This window comes from Salvelinus sp. IW2-2015, unplaced genomic scaffold (assembly GCF_002910315.2).
Source record: "Salvelinus sp. IW2-2015 unplaced genomic scaffold, ASM291031v2 Un_scaffold2551, whole genome shotgun sequence".
Classification (NCBI taxonomy): Eukaryota; Metazoa; Chordata; class Actinopteri; order Salmoniformes; family Salmonidae; genus Salvelinus; species Salvelinus sp. IW2-2015.
Window position 1 is genome coordinate 13,591 of NW_019943864.1, and position 12,517 is coordinate 26,107.

At 41.5% G+C, this 12,517-nt stretch overlaps 1 protein-coding gene across 2 annotated transcripts; it reads left to right on the forward strand.

Moving 5' to 3' along the window:
• Positions 1–5,060: 5,060 nt before the first annotated feature.
• Positions 5,061–11,941, forward strand: LOC112074257 (OX-2 membrane glycoprotein-like). Of its 2 annotated transcripts, XM_024141454.2 has the most exons (10): positions 5,063–5,246; positions 7,124–7,459; positions 7,683–7,967; positions 10,503–10,538; positions 10,700–10,802; positions 10,898–10,963; positions 11,178–11,207; positions 11,280–11,336; positions 11,526–11,543; positions 11,699–11,939. In XM_024141454.2, the coding sequence occupies exons 1-10, from the start codon at positions 5,192–5,194 to the stop codon at positions 11,748–11,750; spliced, it is 1,038 nt and encodes a 345-aa protein (XP_023997222.2). In that variant the 5' UTR covers positions 5,063–5,191; the 3' UTR covers positions 11,751–11,939. The 2 variants fall into 2 exon arrangements, with proteins under 2 accessions (XP_070296549.1, XP_023997222.2); XM_070440448.1 differs by lacking the exon at positions 11,178–11,207 and having other exon boundaries at positions 5,061–5,246; positions 11,699–11,941.
• Positions 11,942–12,517: the final 576 nt, after the last annotated feature.

The following is a 12,517-nucleotide window of genomic DNA, read 5'->3' on the forward strand; positions in this document are numbered from 1 at the left end:
TCTTTAAGGATGGTTGTATTCAACCTCCAATGTCTTGACAGATTGAATGCCCCGTTGAGTTTTATGTCCAGGATCACTGCCGCATGATCAGATATGACTATGCTTCCTATCCTAGCGGATAAAACAGACTGCAAAGACGTCCTGTGCATAAAAAGTAATCTATTCTAGTCTGAAATCCATGAGGTGCAGAGAAAAAAGTGAACTCTCTGTTGGAGGGGTGAAAAGTTCTCCAAACATCAGCATACCCCAGATCATCACAAATAGCTTTAAGTGACTTAGCTCGAGGAGAGAGTGAAGCTATACCGCTGGGAGACTTATCAATAAGGGGGTTCAACAAACAATTAAAATCTCCTCCAACCACTGCAGTGTCTGAGTTTAATTCTGAAAAGTCTAGAAATACCTTAGTGAGGAAATCAGGGGGGTGGGCAGGGGGGAAGTAAATATTCATTATGGAAATGTTCTGCCCTTGTAAAGTACCATTAATTATAACAAATCGACCAAATTTATCTTTCACACAATTCAAGACCTTAAGTGGTAAGTTATTTTTCACAAGAATTGCTACACCTCTACTTCTGGATGTAAATGATGAGAAAAACCCTTGCCCAAACCCCCCTTGTTGTAATTTCAGATGCTCCTTATCATCCAAATGAGTTTCTTGCAACAGGGCAATATCAATATTTTCTTTTTTCAAAAAAAGACAGTACCTTCTTCCTTTTAATGGGGTTATGGCTCCCTCTAATGTTCCATGTACATACACGCWGTCTGTTACCTGCCATTGCACTTTGACCATTCAATATCCAGACTGAATCCTACTGTAGAAGTGGGGTGGTACCTTTTTCCATGTGTTGAACTCTCTTCTATCTCACCGAGCATAAACAAACGATACGAACCCTAAACTCGAACTATATTAAACCCAAAAATTAAACATGTAAAGATCCAAAAGGGGGTTTTCCCACTAGCTAACATGCAGGGGATTTCAACTTTCCAATGTAGACTCTTAAGTCTGCATTGCCACTCAATAGCCTCATCCTTTATATATATGGAAATGAAAATCAATAGAAGAAGATTGAGGCTCTTCCACCTAAAACCAAGCCTGGGCACCAATATAGATTCACCCATATCTCAGCCTGAGCTATAGCGGCAGTTACTTTAGCAAGTAAAATAATAAAAATACGAATATTACTGAACCGGAGCATGTGAGAACTCACACCACTGTTTCATGATCAGATTCAAATGTTAAAAAAGTTATCCAATGCTGCGGAGGTGCAGCTTAAAGTTATTTACCTGAGAGAGTCAATAAACGTAGCAGCCTCTTCAGGTGTGTAGAGTTTTTTAGGCGATCCGTTGACCATAATCTTCAATGTGGCCGGGTACAGCAGTGCGTAGTCCATCTTCATTCTCTTGAGTCGAGCCTTCGCCTCATCAAACCCTTTGCGTCTTCGTACAACCGCTGGGGAATAATCATTGAAGAATGAGACCTTTGGACCTTTACGTTGACTACGTTCAGAACCGATGTTTCTAGCCGCATCCATGACGCGGTGCTTGTCGGTGAAGTTGTGGAACTTTATAACCACTGGCCGTGGGTGCTGGTTGGGACCGGGTATCGGTGCTTGAGAGCGATGGGCTCTGTCCAGCTTCACACGACCAGCCTTAGTGTCCATTTGTAGGTAGTCAGGGATCCATTCCTCAAAACATTTTACTGAACGTGTCCCTTCAGAATTTTCCGGGAGTCCCACAACACGAATATTGCATCTGCGTCCTCGATTATCCAAGTCGTCAATGTGCTCCGCCATTTTGCGCACCTGTTTCTCAAGTGCTTTTATCTTAGTGTCCATAGATGTAGTTGAAGTTNAACCCCCCTTGTTGTAATTTCAGATGCTCCTTATCATCCAAATGAGTTTCTTGCAACAGGGCAATATCAATATTTTCTTTTTTCAAAAAAAGACAGTACCTTCTTCCTTTTAATGGGGTTATGGCTCCCTCTAATGTTCCATGTACATACACGCAGTCTGTTACCTGCCATTGCACTTTGACCATTCAATATCCAGACTGAATCCTACTGTAGAAGTGGGGTGGTACCTTTTTCCATGTGTTGAACTCTCTTCTATCTCACCGAGCATAAACAAACGATATGAACCCTGAACTCTAACTATACTAAACCCAAAAATTAAACATGTAAAGATCCAAAAGGGGTTTTCCCACTAGCTAACATGCAGGGGATTTCAACTTTCCAATGTAGACTCTTAAGTCTGCATTGCCTCATCCTTTATATATATGGAAATTAAAATCAATAGAAGAAGATTGAGGCTCTTCCACCTAAAACCAAGCCTGGGCACCAATATAGATTCACCCATATCTCAGCCTGAGCTATAGCGGCAGTTACTTTAGCAAGTAAAATAATAAAAATACGAATATTACTGAACCGGAGCATGTGAGAACTCACACCACTGTTTCATGATCAGATTCAAATGTTAAAAAAGTTATCCAATGCTGCGGAGGTGCAGCTTAAAGTTATTTACCTGAGAGAGTCAATAAACGTAGCAGCCTCTTCAGGTGTGTAGAGTTTTTTAGGCGATCCGTTGACCATAATCTTCAATGTGGCCGGGTACAGCAGTGCGTAGTCCATCTTCATTCTCTTGAGTCGAGCCTTCGCCTCATCAAACCCTTTGCGTCTTCGTACAACCGCTGGGGAATAATCATTGAAGAATGAGACCTTTGGACCTTTACGTTGACTACGTTCAGAACCGATGTTTCTAGCCGCATCCATGACGCGGTGCTTGTCGGTGAAGTTGTGGAACTTTATAACCACTGGCCGTGGGTGCTGGTTGGGACCGGGTATCGGTGCTTGAGAGCGATGGGCTCTGTCCAGCTTCACACGACCAGCCTTAGTGTCCATTTGTAGGTAGTCAGGGATCCATTCCTCAAAACATTTTACTGAACGTGTCCCTTCAGAATTTTCCGGGAGTCCCACAACACGAATATTGCATCTGCGTCCTCGATTATCCAAGTCGTCAATGTGCTCCGCCATTTTGCGCACCTGTTTCTCAAGTGCTTTTATCTTAGTGTCCATAGATGTAGTTGAAGTTCTCGCCCATAGATGTAGTTGAAGAATTCTTCCTTCCGTCTCATCGACACGTTTGACAACCCTCTGTAATTCAGCTGAATGGCCTGCTATTGCTTCCAAGACCGTTCTTATCTTAACATCGATCACTTTAATAATGTTATCCGTCATCTTTTGAATCACCAGGTCCATTGTGCCTGGATCCGCAATGGTGTTAGCTTCGCTAACGTAAGCTAGCTCCTCCCGCACATCTACAGGGATGGTGGTTTTGGTCGAGTTCTTAGTAGTTCTGTTGGGCATGTTGTCGGAGATTTTTGAGAAATAACCGTCAAGACTCGTTGTAGGATAACTTATTTAGCCAATTCTACTACTTTTTCAAGCTAGGAGATTAATTAAACAATATACATTTACGAATGCCACGGGAGCTCGCTGGAACACAGTGTTCTCTCTACGGCTTCATTTTGTCCCCCATGACAACATTGTTGATTTACCCTACACCACAGAGAAGGGATAAAAGCTGAAGCCAGGCCCACTGTCTTCAGATATTGTGTATGTTCTCATGTGCTCCATCTCTCCAATGCATTTTCATAAACTTGTCCTACATCATGTATTATTGAGTTACATTGTTGTCCGATCTCATCTATGATTCCTCTGTCAGTGCAATGCATAATACTTCAAAATCAAAGAAAATGTTGTATGTCACATACTTCGTAAGCAACATATGTAGACTAACAGTGAAATGCTTACTTAGGGGCCCTTCACAACAATGTAGAGAGAAAGTTAATAGAGAAATAATAGAAATGTAATAAAACAAGTAATAATACAAGTAATAATAAATACAGAATGAGTAACGATAATATAGTCGATGTGCAGGGGTACAAGGTAATTGGACCTTGGTCCTCTTCTCCTTCTCCCGACGACATTCGTTACACAACGCAGATAGTTAAAAAGTTTACCAAATACTACCTGGACTAACCATTTAGCAGTCGTATGGCTTCCGGGTAGGAGCTGTTCAGGGTCCTTTTAGTTCCAGACTTGGTGTATCAATGTTGATGATGATTGTTTGATATCCGTTTTTGATCGAGCTGAACCAGGGTTGCGGTCCAAACACTTAAAAGACACACCCTTGTCCACTTACCCTTGCCTTATGCCCTTGGGGGAATCCCTGTCGCCATCTTGGAGGGTGTTCCCAATGATTAGCCAAGCAAGGGAAGTTTGCAACGTAAGCCCCTCAGCCCTTGTTTTTAGTCGGCTTTGCGAGTGTACAATTATGTTCACTTGTGGGACTGAAACTCCACATAATTCAATTTGTGACGATTGTACATCTGCTAAGAAAAGTCAGCGAAAACTTAAAAACAACATCACTGGAGAAGTCAACATACAAGTGTAAGTAAAAACGAATGCAAATAAGTTAGAAATTGTGCTACTAATGCACATGATGGCACAAACACATTTCGTAAAAGTAAATATGATTTAGTTTGGTTTTCTTTTGAAAATTGTATAAATAAAACATTTCCCTCCAGAAGTTCCAGCTAGGCTGACTAACGTTAGTTAGTCAACTAATTTACTAACTATCTTACAGTAGGCATATATTAATCATGATATAGTTAATATAAGTAGACATGCAATCATAATTGACTGTAGCGCATATAAAGCACCCACAAGCCACCAGTGGCTGAAAACACAATCATCTCGGGATGAACGAGTGACGAATTTCCGGCCAAGGGTGGTCCATTTAAAAATAATTTCTTCCTCCCTCGCCCCTTGCCCTGCAAGTGTATACTCGTCAGACGTCATGATACGACATCAGAAGTGTCCACTTACTTTGAGGGCTGAGGGGTGGGGTGTGTCTTAAGTCTTTGGACCTTAACCCTATGACTGTCGACAGAATACAGAGAGCAAGATTACTTTCACTTTTATGCAGGAGGTAGCCTGGTCCCAGATCTGTTTGTGTTTTTGCCTACTCCATTGTCATTGTCAAGCTAAACATTGTTGGCATGGCAGTTCCATGAGGAGTTGGCAAGAGAGCATAAACAGACTGGTACCCAGGCTATAGAGCAGGTGACCTGAAGTTAATTCCTGCTAATTTTCTCTCATCTCAATACTGTAGTAGTAAATAACATTTTCACCATGTCTCCTGCACTCTTCAACTCTCTGTTTATTCTGGTGATGTTCCTCCCTCATGGTGAGTTATATCAGTTTTATGCTTGATAATACAGCATTTCACTACCACTTTGAAAGTGGCACAATTGTCACACCCTGACCTTAGTTATCTATGTTTTCTGTATTATTTTGGTCAGGTCAGGGTGTGACGAGGGTGGGTATGCGTGTTTAGCCTTGTCTAGGGTTTTTGTATGTCTAGGGGTGTTTGTAAGTCTAGGCATATTGTAGGTCTATGGTGGCCTGAATTGGTCTCCAATCAGAGGCAACTGTTTTTCGTTCTCTGATTGGGGATCCTATTTAGGTTGCCATTTTCCCTTTTGGTTTCATGGGTTCTTGTCTATGTGTAGTTGCCTGTCAGCACTCGTTTTATATAGCTTCACGTTCGTTTTGTTACTTTGTTAGTTTGTTTAGTGTTTGTTTCTTCATTAAAAGAAGAATGTATTCATATCACGCTGTGCCTTGGTCTCCTCAGCACATTGTTAGTGCCTATTTCTTGATCTAATTGTGTGCTTTTACAACTGACAAACCTGTTTATTTCACAACACTAAAGCTGTAGCTCAATCTTCTTGTTGCATGGGTAAATAGCCACCAACTCTGAATTGTTAAATAATTTGTATTTATTAGCAAAAAGTAGTAAGACGAAGGCTGGGCACAGCACAACGCGTTTTGGTTTCACAGAACTAGGACAAGATACATGAGGCTTTAAGCCACTTGAGGGCGGTACTAGACTATGAGACTAATGTAACCGCTCCCAAATTCATAGACAGACATGGATGCAAGGACCTGTGATATAAAAAAGCATGTTTTGAGGCTACAGTGTTTGATCATATTTAATCTGTTAAATTGACTAATTCAACATATACATAAAAACAGTGTGACATACTTGAAAATCATTGAGCTGAGCTATGCACCAAGGTGTCTGTAAACAAATGTAGACATGAATAAATACATTTCTGTAATGGCTGTTTTCCTCCTCTTCGTCTGAAGAGGAGGTGTAGGGATCGGACCAAAACGCAGCGTTGGTTGAATACATGTTGATTTATTTAAACAAGACGACGAACACGAAGAACACTTGAATACAAAACAAAAAAACAATAAACGACGTAGACCGACCTGAACATGAGAACTTACATATAAACGAAGAACGTACGAACAGGAACAGACTAGACAAACGAAACAGTCCCGTGTGGTAACAAACACTGACACGGAAGACAATCACCCACAAACAAACGGTGTGAACAGCCTACCTTAATATGGTTCTCAATCAGAGGAAACGTCAAACACCTGCCCCTAATTGAGAACCATATCAGGCAACACGTTGAACCCAACATAGAAACACATAACATAGACTACCCACCCAGCTCACGCCCTGACCATACTAAACAAATACAAAAACAACGGAAAACAGGTCAGGAACGTGACAATTTCTGTATCTTCCAAAACGTTTTAAACAGTGGTGGAGGAGTACAAAAATGGCGGTGCAGTGGCTTCAAAACAAAATCACCTAGTCTCATGTTTTTTATTTATAAATAAAAGTTGTCCCATCCATCACCCTCCTTCTTCGGAGGAAAGACATCTAGTGTTTATATTCTGTCTGTCTGTCTGTCTGTGCATGCGTATTGTGTGTTAACTGTTGGCAAACCAGTTAATTTTGAAGCTGCAGCTCATTACTCTTACTGTATGGAATGATTGATGTTGCTCTAATGGGTACTTTAATGTTGATGTGTGCTGTGGCCTTATGCACATATCATGTATATTCTATCCTGAAATTGATCGTTTTACAACAGGTGCCATAACTTCCTCCCGTGTAGACTGGACTGCCCTTACCACTGTACTCCCCCTTCTGACCATTCTGAGTACTACTAGTGTCTAAGAACTATTGTGTTTGTCTTCATGCAGGGCTCTCTCAGCTGGTGAGAACACAGCAGGTTGTCACAGCAACCCTGGGAGAAGATGCTGTATTAACCTGTGAGCTCATGAAACCCAAAGACGTGCGTCAAGTCACCTGGCAGAAAGAGACAACTGGGGCGAATGAGAATGTGGCCACTTACAGCAAACGAGGTCCCGATGTCAACGTACGTTTTAAGGGGAAAGTGGAGTTTGAAGACGAGGGACTGCAGAACTGCTCTATCATCATCAGAGGAGTGTCAAGAGGAGACGAGTCCTGCTACAAGTGTCTGTTTAACACCTTTCCAGATGGAGCTATCAACGGAACGACCTGCCTCCAAGTAAATGGTAAAATCTGATAACATAATGTACTGTAAATGATTGACCCAGAACAACTTCTTCAGAACTTCACGCAGCCATTTTATCAGACCATACATCCAATGTCTTGCAACCATTTTGATAAATGGAATTATTAGCAAATCATTTAAATGAAATAATTTCGTAAATCATGTAAATGAAACCATTATAGTATTTACATTCACTGTGATCTGTGTATGTTGTTGTCCTATAGAGCTGTATGGACCCTCACTCCTCATCACACAAACCAACAACAGTCACATCACTCTGTCCTGTTCTGCTACTGGACGACCTGTTCCTATAGTAACCTGGGATGACATGATAATAGAACATTCAACCATTGTTGATGTCACCCATCCCAATGGAACTGTCACTGTGACAACTACTGTAACAGTGGTAGTGTCCAGTCTAACTGACAAAGAAGTTAGGTGTGTTGCTTCTATGTCCTTCAGTGATGTCACCAAGAATGCTTCCATGGTGATTCCAGCTTCAATTACTGGTGAGAAATGTCTATAGATCAATGTGTAATATATTGACATGATCAGGAACATGATGTCATGATGAAGTACTGTCTGTTCATGAGGAAGTACTTCCTGTGTTCATGATGAAGTTAATGTGTTCATGATGAAGTATCAAATCAAATCAAGTTTATTTTATATAGCCCTTCGTACATCAGCTAATATCTCAAAGTGCTGTACATAAACCCAGCCTAAAACCCCAAACAGCAAGCAATGCAGGTGTAGAAGCACGGCGGCTAGGAAAAACTCCCTAGAAAGGCCAAAACCTAGGAAGAAACCTAGAGAGGAACCAGGCTATGAGGGGTGGAGATTATAGCAGAACATGGCCAAGATGTTCAAATGTTCATAAATGACCAGCATGGTCAAATAATATTCAGGAGTAAATGTCAGTTGGCTTTTCATAGCCGATCATTAAGAGTATCTCTACCGCTCCTGCGGTCTCTAGAGAGTTGAAAACTGCAGGTCTAGGACAGGTAGCACGTCCGGTGGACAGGTCAGGGTTCCATAGCCGCAGGCAGAACAGTTGAAACTGGAACAGCAGCAAGGCCAGGTGGACTGGGGACAGCAAGGAGTCATCATGCCCGGTAGTCCTGACGCATGGTCCTAGGGCTCAGGTCCTCCGAGAGAGAGAAAGAAAGAGAGAAGGAGAGAATTAGAGAGAGCATACTTAAATTCACACAGGACACCGGATAAGACAGGAGAAGTACTCCAGATATAACCAACTGACCCTAGCCCCCCGACACATAAGCTACTGCAGCATAAATACTGGAGGCTGAGACAGGAGGGGTCAGGAGACACTGTGGCCCGATGATATCCGTTGATACCCCCGGACAGGGCCAAACAGGAAGGATATAACCCCACCCACTTTGCTAAAGCACAGCCCCCACACCACTAGAGGGATATCTTCAACCACCAACTTACCATCCTGAGACAAGGCCGAGTATAGCCCACAAAGATCTCCACCACAGCACAAACCAAGGGGGGGCGCCGACCCAGACAGGAAGATCACGTCAGTAACTCAACCCACTCAAGTGACGCACCCCTCCTAGGGTCGGCATGAAAGAGCACCAGTAAGCCAGTGACTCAGCCCCTGTAATAGGGTTAGAGGCAGAGAATCCCAGTGGAGAGAGGGGAACCGGCCAGGCAGAGACAGCAAGGGCGGTTCGTTGCTCCAGAGCCTTTCCGTTCACCTTCACACTCCTGGGCCAGACTACACTCAATCATATGACCTACTGAAGAGATAAGTCTTCAGTAAAGACTTAAAGGTTGAGACCGAGTCTGCGTCTCTCACATGGGTAGGCAGACTATTCCATAAAAATGGAGATCTATAGGAGAAAGCCCTGCCACCAGCTGTTTGCTTAGAAATTCTAGGGACAATTAGGAGGCCTGCGTCTTGTGACCGTAGCGTACGTGTAGGTATGTACGGCAGGACCAACTCGGAAAGATAGGTAGGAGCAAGCCCATGTAACGCTTTATAGGTTAACAGTAAAACTTTGAAATCAGCCCTTGCCTTAACAGGAAGCCAGTGTAGGGAAGCTAGCACTGGAGTAATATAATCAAATTCCTTGGTTCTAGTCAGGATTCTAGCAGCCGTATTTAGCACTAACTGAAGTTTATTTAGTGCTTTATCCGGGTAGCCGGAAAGTAGAGCATTGCAGTAGTCTAACCTAGAAGTAACAAAAGCATGGATGAATTTTTCTGCATCATTTTTGGACAGAACATTTCTGATTTTTGCAATGTTACGTAGATGGAAAAAAGCTGTCCTTGAAACAGTCTTGATATGTTCGTCAAAAGAGAGATCAGGGTCCAGAGTAACGCCGAGGTCCTTCACAGTTTTATTTGAGACGACTTTACAACCATCAAGATGAATTGTCAGATTTAACAGAATATCTCTTTGTTTCTTGGGACCTAGAACAAGCATATCTGTTTTGTCCGAGTTTAAAAGTAGAAAGTTTTCAGCCATCCACTTCCTAATGTCTGAAACACAGGCTTGTAGCGAGGGCAATTTTGGGGCCTCACCATGTTTCATTGAAATGTACAGCTGTGTGTCATCTGCATAGCAGTGAAAGTTAACATTATGTTTTCGAATGACATCCCCAAGAGGTAAAATATATAGTGAAAACAATAGTGGTCCTAAAACGGAACCTTGAGGAACACCGAAATGTACAGTTGATTTGTCAGAGGACAAACCATTCACAGAGACGAACTGATATCTATCCGACAGATAAGATCTAAACCAGGCCAGAACTTGTCCGTGTAGACCAATCTGGGTTTCCAGTCTCTCCAAAAGAATGTGGTGATTGATGGTATCAAAGGCAGCACTAAGGTCTAGTAGCATGAGGACAGATGCAGAGCCTCGGTATGACACCATTAAAGTACTGTCTGTGTTCATGATGAAGTACTGTCTGTGTTCATGATGAAGTACTGCCTGTGTTCATGATGAAGTACTGTCTGTGTTCATGATGAAGTACTGCTTGCGTTCATGATGAAGTACTTCCTGTGTATTTCTGTGCTAGGCCAATCTCAGGTCTCTGATGATGACAGGATCAGTGGTAAGTGGTTGTTATTCTAATAATGACAGGTCATAATCAACCTATTGACTGGCTCTTTTACTATTCAACTTGCAGGTGTAGTGCGGAGCCATATTTACATGTATGAGGCTTTGGTGTAGTGTACCTGGGAAGTTGACCTCTGCCATCTCTCTTATTCACAGGTGCAGTGATTGGTGCAGTGATGGGTTCAGTGATGGGTTCAATGTGTCTCATTGCTGTATTCTGTGTAATATGGCAAAAGAGGAGAAAAGACACCTCATCCAGGTAGAGATACAAACTATTACCTTGAAACTGAACAGTTAGAATTGAATGTGATTTGACTGCCAGTTGTTTACCAGTTGATCTCTAATTTGATGTAGAAAACCCCCAGTTCCTGACCCTGAAATCAGCAGAACTCCCTTAAAGACACCACCTACATCCAAACAGTAAGATGCTCATTCTAAAACACATTTAAGGGATCATGATGGATACCTATTTGAAAACATGGAACATTAAAAACATGGAACATTACAATTGCATTTTCTGAGAATTTGTGCTATACAGGTTAAAAATCATTCTTCATCATTCAATAATTGTAATAAATTAAAATGAATCTGATGTGGTTCTTGTCACTACATTGTTGATTTTGATTTATTTCAGTGTCACACCATCCTCCAGTCCATCACAAATGTGAGTATCTCTTCCACATTTTTAAAAGCTTTTTAAGATAAGTAATAATTTTATTACCTTTTGTTTTTTCAGGTCATACTCGTCAACCAGCTCACCAAACAGCTCAACAACCAAGCGTAGGATGACTAAGTAGGTTTACCTTCTCATACTTTCATAGTCTTAATGTCTTCTGTAATCTCTCTCATTGAGCAAGAAACTTGGGAATGAAACTTGTATTTGGGAATGGGAATGAATGAAATGTATTTGGGAATGAAATGTATTTCTGTGGTGTATGTTTCTTGCCGCTACATTGTCTGTTTTGATGTCTTTCATACCAAGCTCCAGTCCGTCACAAATGTGAGTATTTTTACAACTTTATTTGATTATCCCGATAGAAAGCGTGAAACAGACAATATTGAGAATGTTACAAAACGTTTTGTATAAATTACAGTAACCCAAAAATCAAAACATAATTTAGAAATGTCCTCCTCTTTCTGGATAAAATCCCTCAGCTCGTCTGAGAAACACAGGATACAACCAGCTCAGAAGGCTGTAAAGAAGTAGGTTTACACCTTCATTCTCTCACTCTCTGCTGTAGTCTGTCTTCTTAAGGAAGAAGCTCTGAAATMATGTAATTTTGTGGTGGTCATGGAGTAGTCATGGTGACAGCATCATGCACTCAGCTGCATGTTAATATCTGTTCTGTTATGTTTGTCACAATGGCTGTCAGACCATCTTATTACATCACAATGACCTGTGTTTTCATCCAATTGAAATATTACGATTTTCTTTCCCCCTTTTTTCTTTCTCAGGAACCTTTCTTTTCAATGACTCTGAGTGACTGTACACACATTACCACACACTCCTGATCATTCTTGACTAATCTGGTTCATGTTTTTATCTCTAAAAGTCTGTGACAATCATCCGTTAAAAAAAACTTTTAAAGATGTTGAATTTGAGCCTGTTATAACAGTTATCTGTTGCCTGGTTTGGCTCAGGTCATGATACTCTTGGCCTAGGGAGAGTTGTGCAGGTCAGTTTTAAAGATTGTAAGCAAGAACCAAAAAGCTCTCTGAGACATTTTACAAGACCACACACGTACAGAGTGGAAAATCACCCTATTGGACCAATTCCACTGAACAATCATATGCATTACTGCCATCAGGCATCAGTACAGCTTTAATGTTTATCTTGTATATATATCCTTGTAACTGTGTGTTTGCTTGTTTCTTTATCTTGTGTGACGTGCACGAACTAATGTTCCTTCTGGAAAATGTTTATTTAATCTATTTCAATCTAAGGTTTCAAGAGGGAGGGTATATTTACCAGTA